This window comes from Schistocerca cancellata, chromosome 1 (genome assembly GCF_023864275.1).
Source record: "Schistocerca cancellata isolate TAMUIC-IGC-003103 chromosome 1, iqSchCanc2.1, whole genome shotgun sequence".
Taxonomy (NCBI): Eukaryota; Metazoa; Arthropoda; class Insecta; order Orthoptera; family Acrididae; genus Schistocerca; species Schistocerca cancellata.
The window spans coordinates 1,275,686,204-1,275,704,869 of NC_064626.1; the positions used below are offsets into that span (position 1 = coordinate 1,275,686,204).

General features: G+C 45.8%; 1 protein-coding gene and 1 non-coding gene across 2 annotated transcripts in view; one reads left to right on the forward strand and one right to left on the reverse strand.

The window, feature by feature from the left end:
• Positions 1-18,666, reverse strand: part of LOC126146307 (chondroitin sulfate N-acetylgalactosaminyltransferase 2) — a 158,872-nt gene that overhangs the window by 59,776 nt on the left and 80,430 nt on the right. Inside the window, exon 6 of the mRNA XM_049915615.1 lies at positions 4,280-4,431. Within this exon, the coding sequence (XP_049771572.1) occupies positions 4,280-4,431 (152 nt within the window). The remainder of the gene's footprint in view (positions 1-4,279; positions 4,432-18,666) is intronic.
• On the forward strand, positions 18,552-18,625 carry Trnas-cga (transfer RNA serine (anticodon CGA)). The gene has a single exon. It is a non-coding gene; the product is annotated as a tRNA-Ser (tRNA).

Below are 18,666 nucleotides of genomic sequence, written 5' to 3' on the forward strand. Positions count from 1 at the left end.
TAGAGAACCGGCATTTGAAGTGGATTACAGGACGATTCTACTGCTGCTCAGTCTTCACGGAGTGCTGCACTGAGGAGAGGTATCGATGTCGGTCGGTGAGGCCAGGCACGAAGTCGGCGTTTCAAAACATCCCAAAGATGTTGTATAGGATTGAGGTCAGGACTCTATGCAGGACAGTCCATTACAGGGATGTTATTGTCGTGTAACCACTCCACCAAAGGCCGTGCATTACGAACAGGTGCTAGATCGTGTTGAAAGATGCAATCGCCATCCCCGAGTTGCTCTTCAACAGCGGGAAGCAAGAAGATGCTTAAAACATCAATGTAGGCCTGTGCTGTGATAGTGCCACGCAAAACAACAAGGGGTGCATGCCCCCTCCACGAAAAACACGACCACAACATAAGACTACCGCCTCAGAATTTTACTGTTGGCACTACACACGCTGGCAGATGACGTTCACCTGTCAATCGCCGTACCCACACCCTGCCATCGGATCGCCACATTCTGTACCGTGATTCGTCACTCCACACAACGGTTTTCCACTGTTCGATCGTCCAATGTTTACGCTCCTTACATCAAGCGAGGTATTGTTTTGCATTTACCGACGTGATGTTTGGTTTATGAGCAGTCACTTGACCATGAAATCCAAGTTTTCTCACCTCCTGCCTAACTGTCATAGTACTTGCAGTGGATCCTGATGCAGTTTGGAATTCCTGTCTGATGGTCTGGATAGATGTCTGCTACTACACATTATGACCCTCTTCAACTGTGGTCGGTCTCTGTCAATCAACAGACGAGGTCGGCCTGTATGCTTTGTTGCTGTACATGTCTCTTCGCGTCTGCACTCCACTATCACATCGGAAACAATGGGCCTAGGGATGTTTAGGAGTGTGGAAATTCGCGTACGTACGTTTGACACAAGTGACACCCAATTACCTTAGATGTCTGCTACTACACATTACGACCCTCTTCAACTGTCGTCGGTCTCTGTCAATCAACAGACGAGGTCGGCCTGTATGCTTTGGTGCTGTACATGTCTCTTCACGTCTGCACTCCACTATCACATCGGAAACAATGGACCTAGGGATGTTTAGGAGTGTGGAAATTCGCGTACGTACGTTTGACACAAGTGACACCAAATTACCTGACCACGTTCGAAGTCCGTGAGTTTCGCGGAGCGCCCCATTCTGCTCTCTCACGATGTCTAATGACTACTGAGGTCGCTGATATGGGGTGCCTGGCAGTAGGTGGCAGCACAGTGCACCTTATGAGAAAAGTGTGTTTTTGGGGGTGTCAGGATACTTTTGATGACATACTGCACACGACTAACGCAGCCTGCAGGTCGATAACCTACTTATTGGTGAGATGCATTAACTCACACCTGAAGCACTCCACCTGCAAATGTTATTTTTGTCGAAAAGCCATAACTGTGCCCTGGAAATTGGCTCCGAGATGATTATTAACAAGACGGACAATTTACTGTTTTCTGCAATGTAAAAAAGAAGCTGGATAAGATTGCATATTAGTCACTAGTTAAACCAGCATTGTAACGTGACAGTAACGAAAACTGATCACTATAACACTTACAAGTCCACACGGCAAGCAAATTTTTTTTTTTAAAAATGTTTTGTACTTATGGTCAGAACTCAAATATCTGTGCAACTAAACAGTTACCAAGAATTCTCGAAAATATCCAGTTCGAAATTTCATGAGAGACTTTAATACTACATAGCAAGATCGAGATGTGGAAAGGGAGGGTGGCGCTGTTGTAGACTGCTTGTCTGCTACGATGGCGATATATATATATGCATTTATGTTGATTTGTTTTGTGAATATTATTTGTATTTATATGCTGGGTCTGGCCTAGGGAAAACTATGCTATCGAACGAATACATCGATAGGTCGTGTGGAGAACCAAAGTGTTTAGGATCTCTGGTAGTGTTAACTCTGTCGCGTGGAGCACGGGAAGAGGGAGAGTCTGCCTGGAGTAGCGAGTGGAGCAGGTGTGTTGTGTGACGCTCCCGCGAGTTGCCGCGCTTTCGGGTTTGGCAGCATGTAATTGCGCTCGACTTGCTATGATAGTTTCTGACACAGTGTCGCGGACGGGAAGCATTAGCTGGCGCACATCAAGAGCCCGTTTCGCCTGGTGACCGTGTCGAGAAGGAGGCGCGCCAACATCCAGCTTCTGCAACAGCAACAGCCGACAATGAGTGACAGTCGACACCTCCTCGATCGGCGGCTTCAAACCTTCAATCAACCAACAAGGAAGACAGGAAGCACGTAAAGTTTTAGAACTGTATGGCAGACCTCAGCTTTTAAAACTGTTCAAATCACAAAATTACAGCAATGTAGCATGAACCTTTGTTGCTCATTGTCCCAATTGCTTTACCAAGCAGGGTCCCTTCCTTTTCCGGAATGAACCCGAGTGTCGCTCAAATTCAGACGCCAGCATTAAAATACAATCATTCCATTTCACTACTTTAATTTCAAAGTTCAGTTAAAGTATTCATAGCTGGCTACAATATTTAGATTACACAAGCACAAATTATGAGTGCGAGTTTTGTCACCATATTTTAGCTTACCTGTGACTACAGCTCAGCTTGGTACATGCTAAATTTTACTATTGTTAATTGTTCAGAATCATTTAATTCAAGATCAAAGTTAAATCTCTTATTTCTAAATTGCGTAGATTCAAGTAGCTTTTGAAATGATTGTTGAGGTAGTCCAAGACTAACCGTATTTCACTGAATTTCGATGTGCTTCAGAAAGAAAGCTCACTATTAACTTCAGTCACTAAATTAACTTTCGATTTTCCGGTTTTATTAATTCTTTTGCTAAATCAAGTCAGAGTGTAGCGAAATTTATTACTTCTGACAAACTTTCAGTTTTCTCACTACACGTGTCAACCTTCAGTTGCCATGCTTCTAGTGCTAATTATATGTGTAATAACCTTTCTTTTTCAGTTACTATAGTAATTGTCCTTAGGATTGGCGACCGTAATTTCCCCCAAATCTCAAATATCTAATTACCGCTAGTTAATTGTTAACGTAACGGCCGCATATTTACTTTCTTTATTAACTTTACCCCTTTCCAAAATTAATTTCCACCAGTTTCATTTGCATTTTTCCTTTCATTTAAATGTAACCCTTCCCTCCCTCTTTACCGACAAATTAACTTCGGTGACGATTGCTTTTCCCAAATTTCCATTAGGTACACGCGGTTTAATTTTTCACTGTCATTAAGGTCGATAAGTGAGGGGGAGGTTACAGGTTCCATTCCTACCCATAGTTTTCTAAAAAAACTGCATTTTCTACTAGAATGAAGAGTAAAATAGATAAAGATGAAAATGATTTGTAATGATCTTATCTTTATAAATTTCACTCTTAATGTTAATTCTAGTGGAAAATGCACCTTTAAAGAAAAGATCGGAAATTAAGAATTTATATTCGCAACGAAAACTCGGTTTTTGTGAGTGATATGTAAGTAGAGATAAGCTGACGTGCGTTTTTCATAGAAATGACAATTAGATATATGTTAATTAGTATATATTTTATGAACGTTGTATTTAAATGACAAAGGTATTCGAGACGAACGAAAAAAACGAAAAATAGTGATCTACACCAGACTCTAACCAGCGATTCACCGACTAGGAGTCTCGAGCGCTACCGATTTTTTCCCATCTTTATGCATTTTACACTTTACGGAAATGCTCGTAAGACATGCACCTCTGCTTTGAAATTTATAGCAGACAGAAATCTGACGCAGGCGGCCTACTTTGCTGGCAAGCACTCTGCCACAAAGCCAAGCTGCCTGTGGAAAGGCGACCTTATTTTTAGTTACTAAAGTCGCTCGAAAAAGTTGAATGTCGATTTTCTCGAGAATTTTTGAAACTTGCATCGAACTGCTTTGTGGAATTGATATTTGAGCTCTAAACTTCACATACCATAATCAGAGTGCCACGTGGTCCCCTTGTTAGTCCTCCTTTGCCTCCTGAAATGCTTAGCGTTCTACCTGAACAACTTCAAACAAAACAGATCCTACCCCTGACACAGAAACTACACAGGTGTCTGCTGCACCAGTCGGCAGCGAACTTGGAGTACCAGCAGTTAGAACGTCGTAGAGTAGTAACGGTATGTTAGGAACACACAATGTGTTGGACAGGTGTAGCGGTGTGCGGCAGCCTGTCCCACCAGTTCTATGCCTGTCCTGAGGTTCGCCAGTGCCGTGGCGCGGCCTGTAGAGTAAACGAGGGTGGCGGCGGGTGTGCTGTCTCTCTCACCTGTACTGGCAGGTCATGCCGAAGCCGAAGTCCCGCCAGAAGCCGGTGTCTCGGGAGATGACGAGCTGCTCCGCCTCCGGGGGCAGCGGCCGGCCCTGCAGGGTGTACACCACGTGCGGGTTGTACAGGCTGAACACGATCGGGTAGTACACCTGCCAACACCAAACACAGCAGCTGCAGCAGCAGTTAACATGCGTACGTCTACAAACGTGGGAGTATCAGCCAAGGAAGGTCACGCTTAGTTGCCTGTGTGCAACGTAGATTCTATAAAGACACGTTTTACAATGCAAGAATGCTCAGTCTCGGGGCGTTAAAATTGAATAAAATATTTTCGAACTTCCAATTGTCACCAGTGGCTATAAATGCAGAAGCTTGGCCATTGTCAAGTTGAATGTCTACTGATGGGCTACTGTCACACCCTGATCATTTACACAGTTTCAGTTTCTGTAACAGGTTTCTAGGGGCTGTAGGGGTTACTTACAAGGGAACCTCCCCATCGCACCCCCCTCAGAATTAGTTACAAGTTGGCACAGTGGATAGGCCTTGAAAAACTGAACACAGATCGATCGAGAAAACAGGAAGAAGTTGTGTGGAACTATGAAAAAATAAGCAAAATATACAAACTGAGTAGTCCATGCGAAAGATAGGTAACATCAAGGTAAGTGTAAGCACACGAGTGCCGTGGTCCCGTGGTTAGCGTGAGCAGCTGCGGAACGAAACGTTCTTGGTTCAAGTCGTCCCTCGAGTGAAAATTTTAACTTTTTATTTTCAGTTTATGTGACAAACTCTTATGTTTTCATCACTTTTTGGGAGTGATTATCACATCCACAAGAAAACCTAAATCGGGCAAGGTAGAAGAATCTTTTTACCCATTCGCCAAGTGTACAAGTTAGGTGTGCCGACAACATATTTCTGTCATGTGACGCACATGCCGTCACCAGTGTCGTATAGAATATATCAGACGTGTTTTCCTGTGGAGGAATCGGTTGACCAATGATCTTGTTATCAAATGTTTTCGGTTACAATTGGAGAGGTACGTCCTTTCGTCTACTAATCGCACGATTTTGCGGTGCGGTCGTAAAACACAGACACTAAACTTATTACAGTGAACAGAGACGTCAATGAACGAACGGACGGATCATAACTTTGCGAAAATAAAGAAAGTAAACTTTTCACTCGAGGGAAGACTTGAACCAAGGACCTGTCGTTCCGCAGCTGCTCACGCTGACCACGGGACCACGGATGGTTGGAGAATGGACACAAGTGTCCGAAATTAGTCAGCGTCAAGAAATTAAAAAATATATATATACATTCCTGGAAATTGAAATAAGAACACCGTGAATTCATTGCTCTAGGAAGGGGAAACTTTATTGACACATTCCTGGGGTCAGATACATCACATGATCACACTGACAGAACCACAGGCACATAGACACAGGCAACAGAGCATGCACAATGTCGGCACTAGTACAGTGTATATCCACCTTTCGCAGCAATGCAGGCTGCTATTCTCCCATGGAGACGATCGTAGAGATGCTGGATGTAGTCCTGTGGAACGGCTTGCCATGCCATTTCCACCTGGCGCCTCAGTTGGACCAGCGTTCGTGCTGGACGTGCAGACCGCGTGAGACGACGCTTCATCCAGTCCCAAACATGCTCAATGGGGGACAGATCCGGAGATCTTGTTGGACAGGGTAGTTGACTTACACCTTCTAGAGCACGTTGGGTGGCACGGGATACATGCGGACGTGCATTGTCCTGTTGGAACAGCAAGTTCCCTTGCCGGTCTAGGAATGGTAGAACGATGGGTTCGATGACGGTTTGGATGTACCGTGCGCTATTCAGTGTCCCCTCGACGATCACCAGTGGTGTACGGCCAGTGTAGGAGATCGCTCCCCACACCATGATGCCGGGTGTTGGCCCTGTGTGCCTCGGTCGTATGCAGTCCTGATTGTGGCGCTCACCTGCACGGCGCCAAACACGCATACGACCATCATTGGCGCCAAGGCAGAAGCGACTCTCATCGCTGAAGACGACACGTCTCCATTCGTCCCTCCATTCACGCCTGTCGCGACACCACTGGAGGCGGGCTGCACGATGTTGGGGCGTGAGCGGAAGACGGCCTAACGGTGTGCGGGACCGTAGCCCAGCTTCATGGAGACGGTTGCGAATGGTCCTCGCCGATACCCCAGGAGCAACAGTGTCCCTAATTTGCTGGGAAGTGGCGGTGCGGTCCCCTACGGCACTGCGTAGGATCCTACGGTCTTGGCGTGCATCCGTGCGTCGCTGCGGTCCGGTCCCAGGTCGACGGGCACGTGCACCTTCCGCCGACCACTGGCGACAACATCGATGTACTGTGGAGACCTCACGCCCCACGTGTTGAGCAATTCGGCGGTACGTCCACCCGGCCTCCCGCATGCCCACTATACGCCCTCGCTCAAAGTCCGTCAACTGCACATACGGTTCACGTCCACGCTGTCGCGGCATGCTACCAGTGTTAAAGACTGCGATGGAGCTCCGTATGCCACGGCAAACTGGCTGACACTGACGGCGGCGGTGCACAAATGCTGCGCAGCTAGCGCCATTCGACGGCCAACACCGCGGTTCCTGGTGTGTCCGCTGTGCCGTGCATGTGATCATTGCTTGTACAGCCCTCTCGCAGTGTCCGGAGCAAGTATGGTGGGTCTGACACACCGGTGTCAATGTATTCTTTTTTCCATTTCCAGGAGTGTACTTCTCAATGTGATTTATGAAGAGGCTGCAACCATTATAAAACAATTTCCAGACCTATTTTTCATGCTCAGCATGCTGCAAGTTGGTAAAAAAGATGCATTCTGTTAACAGAGCAAACGGTGTTATTTGTTGCTCGCATAACACCTGCATGGGCACAATTCTGCTTTAAGTAGAGTCACCTACCTGTTGGCAGCTAAACCATTAAATAACTCGGAGCAAGAATAGTGACTCCCACCAATTGATCTGTTGGGGAGACATGAAATGCCGTTTTCGTCCGACTACACTCTGGACAACGGCTGCGAGAAACTGGAACGTCTGGAACAGGGAGGGTTGGGCTGTGGTGCTGCTCTGCAGGGGACGTCTTTCGTCAGACAAGAAAGCACCCAATTGCGAATACTCGAAACACTGCCCAGGCCATGAGCTGCTAAAGAGCACACAGGTCAGAGCTCAGTGTGTCCACTGTTGCGTACCGTGAAGTGGGAGATTTTAAAGTGATTCTATCTTCAGAGTTATTTTGCATCCAAGTGGTGCGCTTCCGAACAAGTGCTCTTTATCAAAAGGTTATCTGCAAAGTCCCCTGTACAACCCCTTCAAGCCTGCAATAGGAATCGTGAGATACCCTTTATGTATTATAGAGAGTGATCACTACTGCACAGGCGGGATTTTGTCGCCTCATCCGCAGCCAGCCGGCGGCGGTTCTGGTGTGGAGCATATTTCCCCTCCACTGCGAGACCTTTTTGTTTGTGTAGAAACCTCGCACAGGTAGCAGTTGTTTCTTAGACGACGCAACACTATGTATTGTGTGAAAGTGTTTCAACTGAAATGGCGAAATATAAGGATTCTACTCGCGATCGGGTATTCATGTATAATTCATACATATGTACAGAATCAGTGCATCCATTAAGGAGATTATTTCAAGAGAAACTGCTTGATGTTTAAGTTCCTAATCGGAATACAGTTTATCTATTGATAAACAAATTTCGTGAAACGTAGGCAATCACGTACAATACTCACAGAAGAACTTATTTATTTATTTGCTGCTGCCATTTACAAATGAGCTGCTGTCTAGTTAGTAAGACAGGTCTTATTTTCACAGTATGAAATTGTACGTGTGAACTTATTTAATATTTCTTGTTTGTAATAAGGATTAACAACAAAAAGCTTTAAATACATATAGACTTAAGAGTAATTGTAGACGAGAATCTTAAAATTATCGGTTTATGAACAAAAGACAGAAATTTAGGAAGATAGAAAGAGGTTACCGCATATTATCCCTTTATGACATATTATAAATTCTGAAAAATTTTCTAAAATAATAAGAATCTTGCATTTAAGAAGGAGAAATAAAAGAGAATACGAAAATACGTAGATTTGTGTTAGAGATCCCACAACCTAGCTATCTCATGGTGTGAGGGCTCGACAAATCATCAAGCCTGTCACATTAACGTTTGTTGTTGTTGTGGTCTTCAGTCCTGAGACTGGTTTGATGCAGCTCTCCATGCTACTCTATCCTGTGCAAGCTTCTTCATCTCCCAGTACCTACTGCAACCTACATCCTTCTGAATCTCCTTAGTGTATTCATCTCTTGGTCTCCCCCTACGATTTTTACCCTCCACGCTGCCCTACAATACTAAATTGGTGATCCCTTGATGCCTCAGAACATGTCCTACCAACCGATCCCTTCTTCTGGTCAAGTTGTGCCACAAACGTCTCTTCTCCCCAATCCTATTCAATACTTCCTCATTAGTTACGTGATCTACCCATCTAATCTTCAGCATTCTTCTGTAGCACCACATTTGGAAAGCTTCTATTCTCTTCTTGTCCAAACTATTTACCGTCCATGTTTCACTTCTGTACATGGCTACACTCCATACAAATACTTACAGGAATGACTTCCTGACACTTAAATCTATACTCGATGTTAACAAATTTCTCTTCTTCAGAAACGCTTTCCTTGCCATTGCCAGTCTACATTTTATATCCTCTCTACTTCGACCATCATCAGTTATTTTGCTCCCCAAATAGCAAAACTCCTTTACTACTTTAAGTGTCTGATTTCCTAATCTAATTAACGTTAGCATACAAAGTATCTTTTATACTCATTTGATAAATTTATATATACAGGCGTGTCTTGTATTACTCTTATATTACATTTCTCACAGGTCATATTTGATTTACACAAGGGCATAATTGGTACATTATTCGTGCATCTTTGACTTCCATATTTGTACATGTTGTGCGAAGGTTTGTGTTGTCCGTAAGGTACAACCTTATCTGTGATTAATAACCAAGTGAATCGTTTTCATTACAGATATTATTTGATCTAAGCTTAATAACAATCATATCATTTAAATTACACATATTACTCGAGATCTTTCTGCGTATACCGAGATGAAAGTTGATCTATTTCTCTGACTCTTAATTTAGTGTTATCTTGCATCTAGGTCGGTATATTAATCTCACTGTTTGTATCCGTTTCAGCGTCTGAGTCTATTTCTGTGTTTGTGTCTGTGTCTCTGCCATTCCAAGTACCCTGTTCCCGTGTTTCTGTGTTTGCTCTTATTTGAGTATGTGTTTGTTCTTGTTTATATGATTCGTTTAACGTATGTCACACATTATCTGTTATGACATTCAGTATGTTCCAATAGTCTGGCTGTCTTAGATGGTTCAAATGGCTCTGAGTACTATGGGACTTAACATGTATGGTCATCAGTCCCCTAGAACTTAGAACTACTTAAACCTAAGTAACCTAAGGACATCACACAACACCCAGCCATCACGAGGCAGAGAAAATCCCTGACACCGCCGGGAATCGAACCCGGGAACCCGGGCGCGTGAAGCGAGAACGGTATTATCGTCCTTTGTCTCGTGAATACTTCCTTAGTTTTTTTTTAATAACGTCGTCCACGGTATACTTTGTCTACATATGTCACTGATTTGTTGACTGCAGCGATTTGAGTTCTGTAGTGTATCAGTTAATGTGTGTGCCCTGTAATCTACACTCCTGGAAATTGAAATAAGAACACCGTGAATTCATTGTCCCAGGAAGGGGAAACTTTATTGACACATTCCTGGGGTCAGATACATCACATGATCACACTGACAGAACCACAGGCACATAGACACAGGCAACAGAGCATGCACAATGTCGGCACTAGTACAGTGTATATCCACCTTTCGCAGCAATGCAGGCTGCTATTCTCCCATGGAGACGATCGTAGAGATGCTGGATGTAGTCCTGTGGAACGGCTTGCCATGCCATTTCCACCTGGCGCCTCAGTTGGACCAGCGTTCGTGCTGGACGTGCAGACCGCGTGAGACGACGCTTCATCCAGTCCCAAACATGCTCAATGGGGGACAGATCCGGAGATCTTGCTGGCCAGGGTAGTTGACTTACACCATCTAGAGCACGTTGGGTGGCACGGGATACATGCAGACGTGCATTGTCCTGTTGGAACAGCAAGTTCCCTTGCCGGTCTAGGAATGGTAGAACGATGGGTTCGATGACGGTTTGGATGTACCGTGCACTATTCAGTGTCCCCTCGACGATCACCAGTGGTGTACGGCCAGTGTAGGAGATCGCTCCCCACACCATGATGCCAGGTGTTGGCCCTGTGTGCCTCGGTCGTATGCAGTCCTGATTGTGGCGCTCACCTGCACGGCGCCAAACACGCATACGACCATCATTGGCACCAAGGCAGAAGCGACTCTCATCGCTGAAGACGACACGTCTCCATTCGTCCCTCCATTCACGCCTGTCGCGACACCACTGGAGGCGGGCTGCACGATGTTGGGGCGTGAGCGGAAGACGGCCTAACGGTGTGCGGGACCGTAGCCCAGCTTCATGTAGACGGTTGCGAATGGTCCTCGCCGATACCCCAGGAGCAACAGTGTCCCTAATTTGCTGGGAAGTGGCGGTGCGGTCCCCTACGGCACTGCGTAGGATCCTACGGTCTTGGCGTGCATCCGTGCGTCGCTGCGGTCCGGTCCCAGGTCGACGGGCACGTGCACCTTCCGCCGACCACTGGCGACAACATCGATGTACTGTGGAGACCTCACGCCCCACGTGTTGAGCAATTCGGCGGTACGTCCACCCGGCCTCCCGCATACCCACTATACGCCCTCGCTCAAAGTCCGTCAACTGCACATACGGTTCACGTCCACACTGTCGCGGCATGCTACCACTGTTAAAGACTGCGATGGAGCTCCGTATGCTACGGCAAACTGGCTGACACTGACGGCGGCGGTGCACAAATGCTGCGCAGCTAGCGCCATTCGACGGCCAACACCGCGGTTCCTGGTGTGTCCGCTGTGCCGTGCGTGTGATCACAGCCCTCTCGCAGTGTCCGGAGCAAGTATGGTGGTTCTGACACACCGGTGTCAATGTGTTCTTTTTTCCATTTCCAGGAATGTATATTTCCTCAGGTGGTGTGCGAGGGGAATTTTTCCATAATATCTTTTAGTGTCGGCCAGTTTGCCCTGTTAGCAGCGATCGCGGTTGTTGAGTGAGTGTGTTTGTGAGTGTAGCAGTGTGTATAATTATTACATAGTGACCGCTGTGTGTTGCTCTGTCATATACTTTCCAATGAGTGATACGTGCTACAGATGTTCCGTTTGCTAATGAAATGTGCATGTTAGTGATATCTCCGGCGTTTCCACGTTATGTCGGGGCTTCTCCTGCCTTATTGAGCACAAAAAGGCTTCACTAATTTATGATGACCTTTATTACTTGTCCTTTGGCATCTGTCCTATCAGCATGCGAGAGTGGTGAGCTTGCGTTGATGTCCGCGAGGATGAGTGGTCTGTTGCCCCTAGAGAAGAAGAAACCTGGATTGCACAGGGCATGCTCTGGAAAGGCCTAGAAAATCAGTTTTTGAGCCGAGCGCCTACGCGCACAGGCCACCTGCACAACAGATCCGTCAGGCGGGTCCCGGACCGAGTAGGGGCCAGCGTGTCGGCCGCCAAGCAGGCACGTCACGAAGGCAGCCACCAGGAGGCGTCAGATACGCCGCTAGAGGTCGGGACGTACACGGACTGGTTCATTGCGCGTAGACACGTGACTGAAAGAAGTGCGCAGAATACTCTGGCACGGGCAACCCATTCACGGCCGCACGCAGACCACAGAAGCTTCATTAGGCCAGGCGCCGAGAGCCACCGCTCTTCCACAATGATTGGCTTACTTCATTGCATCCAGGAAGACGTGTCGGAATTCACCGGCGCTACACCTCTGAGTCTTTCGCCCGGGAGAAACACAAGGCTCCGGACCATTACCAGTCGATGTGTGGCCTGCGGCGACGTATCAACACCCTGCATCCGAGGTCTGAAACTCTTACCTTCTATGGACGCTATCAGTGATTAATGTTTAATTCCATAAAACATTGCCGATGCACTTATTTTATACCTGAATTACGTTGACAGCCTAATTTAAGCAGGCCTGAGTACTTTCCAATGTTGGACTTCGCGCCAGAACTAGTTGAACTGTTGTTCTATTAGAATTGGCCTGCTCCAAAGAATTATTTCGTTGTCTAGGCATTTAGACAGAAATTATTGTTCTTGATGTGATTAGGCCACTAGCCAATTATCGTTTCTTATTTTAGCCTTCATCCACGGTCACTACCACTAAAAATGGACTTGTGTTTGCTGGCATGAAATAAACTGTTTCCTTATGTCCTGAGAATCGTTCTTGTCCGCTGATCGTGAATGTAGAAGATCGACGTCTTTCTCGGCAAATGGGAATCACTTATGGCCTTGTTAAAAAGGCTACAAAGTCTACAGCCCTATGACGTAACTGCCGTGCTAGACCTTAAACCGGGTGGCCCTGCAGGAAGGCTCCGGTTTAGTGAATGGATTCGGGGTAGGGAGCATGACGGAGAAACCGATAGTTATTTTTTTTCGGACAAATCATGACTCCATCTAAGTGAGTACGTGTATTCACAAAATAACTGTTCCTGGAGTTCTGAAGAGCCTAACGTTATACCCAGGGCACTTCTGCATGATCAAATAGGAGTGTGGTACGCTATTAGCGGTGAGAGAATAATAGGCCCTATTATTTCAGGAAACAAATAACAGAGAGAGATATGTGGAAAAGATTTTGTTGTCTTTTTTGGCCAGTTAACTGAGTAAGAATGGGGTTTCGCATCTTTTTAGCAGGACTTTGCGACGGCACATAGGGCCAACTTCTCATTACTGGAAATTCATGACGTGTTTCAAAACAGAGTTATACTAGCAACATCCGATCTCCTCGTTCCCCCGATTTCAGTTCCTTCGATTTTTATCTCTTGGGCGGAAGGGTGGGGTGGGGGAGGGCGGGGGGGGGGGGGGGAGGGTAGGGTAAAAAGCTACAATGCACAAATGATATCCATACACTTTAGATTAACTTAAAACTAACATTCGTCGAGAAATTAGTGCCATTTCTCTGAGGGAACAACAGAGCTTAATATGCAATTTCCTAATCAAATGTCAGAAACCCTTGAACAACGAAGGGAGGCAGTTCCAGTATCTCCTTGCCCAATATACGTGAGTAATTTACTTTCCTGTTACAGTATTTATGTCGTGTATGTTAGAAATAACTCACATTGCAAGCCGTACTACACTCACTGTGGACCTCCCTTACGCGCTCAGCGGTCACAGAAGACGGGCTCTCCATTCGGCCGTACTTCGTGGAAGCGGATGCGTTAACGACTGATCACACTGTACGGTGCAACGAGTTGAATTAAGTCATGGCGTACCTTCTAATATCGTGACGGACCCCTTTTTCTCGGCGTAGCGCAGCAAATAGACGTGTTGTGGACTCAACAAGTAATCGGAATTCCCTGCAGAAATACTGAGCTACGGTGTTTCTATAGCCGTCCATAATTGCGAAAGTGTTGCGGGTGCAGGATTCTGTGCACGAACTGACCTCTCCATTACATCCCATAAATATTCGATAGAAGTCTTGTCGGGCGATCTGAATGGCTATATTATTCGCTCGATCTTCCAGAATATTCTTCAAAGCAATCGCGAACAATTGTGGCCCGATGTGCATTGTCATCTACAAAAATTCCATCATTGTTTGGGTCCATGAAGTCCACAAACGGCGGCTAATGGTCTCCAAGAAGCCGAATATAACCATTTCGAGTCAATGATCGGTTCAGTTGGACTAGAGGACCCAGACAAGTCCATGTAAACACCGCTCATTCCCTTACGGAGCCACCACCAGCTTGCTCAGTGCCTTGTTGACAACTTGGGTCCACGGCTTCGTGGGGTCTGGACCAACTAAAATGAGGAGTAGTCTGACCGGGCCACGGTTTTCCAGTCGCCTAGAGCCAACCAATACACCAGTAAAGGCGCTGCGGGCGATATCGTGTGTTAGCGAAGACACTCGCGTAGGTATGCGGCGCGGCACGTTACTTGTTACCCCCCTGCCAGTGTCCAGCAATGTTCATTTGTCTAGCTAGAAGCTGTAGTAGAAAATACTAGACCACTACTGTCTATTCCAGGTCAAAACATACATAGAATTGTCCGGTAAACTGGATGTGGCTAGCTACTGAAATAAAAGTTTTAACTTGGCAATGTAAATTTTCAGGTGTATTTTTACGGTAAAGGTCACAGTTAATACTGCCAAGTCCGTACTAAGTGGCAATACACTGTGAAGTTCACATGCACACCACAATCACACACGTAGCCAGTTTACGGTATTTACACCCGTTACCGAAGTTAATAGAGTTCACCGGATCGTTTAGTTATGAAAATGCTCGCTCAAATGTTGTGCACTCTGCTCTACACGTAATACCTGTTCCAGTCTTAGACCGCACAACACGCCACGCGGTTTTAACTAACAGTCAAAAGCAATAATTTTGATATTCCGTCCGAAATTCCACACGACTTCCACTATACCGTTCACTTATATACACATTGTACTACTTCGCAAACTCGTAATTAGCATTTTTCCGCGATTTTACAGTACTTTCGTCGGAGCTGCTTTCAGTGAGATGTTACTAGTTCGAACCCCCAGCCCCGACCTACCTAGAACACACCAAAGGCTTTGTTCCCAGCTTATACTGGCGTGAGCCTGCATTTTTCTGATTGGCTGATATCACAAACAGCAAATCAGGTTGCAGTATTATCCCGCGCTAACCCGCGCTTTACTTCAATGACCAATCATAGTAAAACATTTCTTTGTATGGCAATTTTTAAATAAATAAATTTAGAAAAGTATCAAATATAAAATTACTCCTTCTGAAATTACCGATTAATTTGTGTTCTACTCACGATTTATTAGTACCATAACGTATATGCACATTTTATTATAGTAAATCCCCTGTATAGTTTAACTGGTACTTCGTGAATAAACAAAACAATTTTCATTTACATCTGTTCTTCTTCACTCATACAACACTCACATTGCTAATTACTACACATATAAAACAATTATAACTATGCAACTACATTAAATATTAATCAAACATAACTTTACAACATTGTTTTGACTACGACTGCTAGCACTGTCCGTCAACTGCTGACCTCTGCCGCCTACTAGTACAACTACGTGCAGCTCTGTAACTCAGGTCCATGTCAGCTGGTGACATCTGTCGATGACTCGTGCCTATAACGATATCGTCCTAACAAGTGACAGTAGCGATGCGAAGGCGCTACGCCTCACCGTATGACAGCTCCGCCGATGCACTGCCCTTTTGTAACTTGTGTAAGCGATACTACCACTATTTGTATGTGTGCATATCGGTATCCAATGACGTTTGTCACGTCAGTGTGCAGTAATGGCCCTATAATGCTCCCCTGATGTACTCCAGAAATTACCTTTGCTTCCGACAGGTTCGTGCTGTTAAGAATGAGGTACTGAATGCTGCTCCCGAAAAAGTTCTGAATCCTGTCATAAATGTGTCCCGATACTTGATAAGGCCATATTTCGTTCATTAAACGTCAGTGCGAAACTGTTTCGAGCGGTTTCCGCAAGTCAAGGAACACAGCATCAGGGTTTGTTTACGGCGACGTGGATTTCATTGACGAAGAAATCTTTGGGGTCGACAGAAGCGTCCGATCCCACGCGTCGGCTTTGACCCGTGACGTAAGGGTGTTGTCGTGTGTGACGTCATGATGGCGCGGAGTTTGGTTTGAGTGTGGCTGTCTCCAGTTCTATTTTATCTTATTTTGTTTACTTTTCTGATCTGTTCGTTCTATTTCGTGAGATTTTTTTTTAAATTTAAAAACGCTTATTACTTATTTTAATTATCTGTTTCCTCCAATTTCTGTTTTAGTTTATTATATTTATCTTTCTGATCTGTTCGTTCTATCCCGTGAGATTTTTTTTTTAAAAAGACAAAAAACACTAATCAGCTACTGAAGCATCTTTATCTTCTATGGGTTGCAGGGGTTACGACCCCTGGGGAGGTGGATGGGTATTCATGCATGGCTGTCTTCACTTACACGTTGTAGCTACGCAAGACGTCTAAATTTGTTTATATTTACTTTGCCCCCCCCCACCCAAAACACCCCATTTCCCGCGCTTGTCCCGTTAGTGTCATTAGGCTTCTTGTGGAAAGTGTGTGTGTTTGTTTTTGTTTCCGCCATATTTGTGACGTCATGGGTCAAAGCAGACGCGCGGGATCGGACGCTTCCGTATTTCCAATCTTTGTTTGCAGAATCGACTATGAGGTGCTAGGGGTGCGACAAGCGCAGCGGCTCGCGAGAAGAGAGAGCCGGCTTCATGGACGCCTGCGGCTGGGACGAGCGGGCTGACATCCCGGCAGCGCGGCGGCCGTAGCGCAGCCGTGCGCCGCCCATCGGCTGCAAATCACCGGCCGTGACGTCACCGTCACGCGGCGCCGGCCCGCCGCCTGTTTGCGGACACGACAAAACACTATCGCGGCGCGCTGTCCAATTTCCGGTTACAAGCCGCGCCTCGCGGCGGAAGCGGCGCCATGTCGAGTGACGACACACGCCGCGCTGCGCCGGAAGCGACGCAACACAGAGCTAGGAGGGAGGGGGGAGCGACAAAACACGAGCGCGGGGAGGGCGTCAACACCGCACCGAGTGAGGTATCTCGCCGGCCGGCGCAGCTGACAGCCGCTCTCCACTCATTTTCACGTACTCTCCACGAATGTGTAATCGGATTTGTTTTCGACACGTCATTTTGAATGTAAGACCTTCGTCTTCGTTTGAAAATTTTAGTAGTTCTTCTTTGCAGTTAAAAATTTTTGGATGTGAGGTCCACCAGTTACGCAAAACACCGTTTTTCTCAGTATCCAAACATGTTTCGACACCACTGTGCCATCATCAGTGGGTTTTCATTTTTATTTATTCTGAAATGTTAACATTTTTTAAATGATTATAAAATTATCGCCGGCCGCGGTGGCCGTGCGGTTCTAGGCGCTGCAGTCCGGAACCACGGGACTGCTACGGCCGTAGGTACCAATCCTGCCTCGGGCATGGATGTGTCTGCTGTCCTTAGGTTAGTTAGGTTTAAGTAGTTCTAAGTTCTAACTTCTAAGGGGACTGATGACCTAAGATATTAAGTCCCATAGTGCTCAGAGCAATTTGAACCATAAAATGATGTGCATTTTTAGTTCAAACAACACATCGTGTCTTTTTGTAAATACCTTTACATTTGATGAACATGAATTTTCTGGATCACTTTTGTGTTAATTATTACAGGTAGCTTGTCACCTGCAACCAAACGATGTTGATGAGAAAAGGTTTTTGCTGGGAGTTAACTTTTTGCTGGGAGTTAACCTATCTTCTAGAATGTAATTTAGTTTTTCGCGATGTTTTCGCGCCTATTTTCGTTTTTACTTACGTTTTCGTGTGGCAATCCGTATTTTGCAACTCAATGTATGTGTTGTTTCTAACCAAATATATTTCTTCTATTCATACTAGGCATCATCAGTGGTGTATAATATCTCCTGACAAAATAGGTACAGGAGGCTGTAAAAAATATGGAACAAGCAGCAACAAAACGCATTACCATACCTAATACGGTGTAGCAAAGACAATGGGATTCAAGACAGCTTGTAGTCGTGTCGAAATCGATAACAACAGGTCCTGTGTAGTTTTAGACGAAATCTTAGATCATTGTTCCTGCAAAGTTGTAGCGAGTTTAAATAACTATGATGGAGGGGTAGCGATCATCCATCCTTCTCTCCAAACTAGACGTCAAAGGCTCAATAATATCGAGATGTGGTAGTTGTGTGGCCAGGGAAGACTTGACAATTCATCCTGGTGCTCACAAAATCAATCCTGAACGGCGACCCCGCCGTCTTGGAACACAGCCTCCCCATCAGGTAACAAACATTGTGCCATGTGATGGAGCTTAACAGCCAATATGATCGCATTATCTTTCACTGAGACATTGCAGAGTAAGCGTAGGGCCCAGGGAAGACCACAATCACGGAACCAGAATGAGATTTTCATTCTGCAGCGGAGTGTGCGCTGATATGAAACTTCCTGGCAGATTAAAATTGTGTGCCCGACCGAGACTCGAACTCGGAAGGTAGGAGACGAGATACTGGCAGAAGTAAAGCTGTCAGGACCGGGCGTGAGTCGTGCTTCGGTAGCTCAGATGGTAGAGCAGTTGCCCGCGAAAGGCAAAGGTCCCGAGTTTGAGTCTCGGTCGGGGCACACAGTTTTAATCTGCCAGGAAGTTTCAATCACCGAACCCC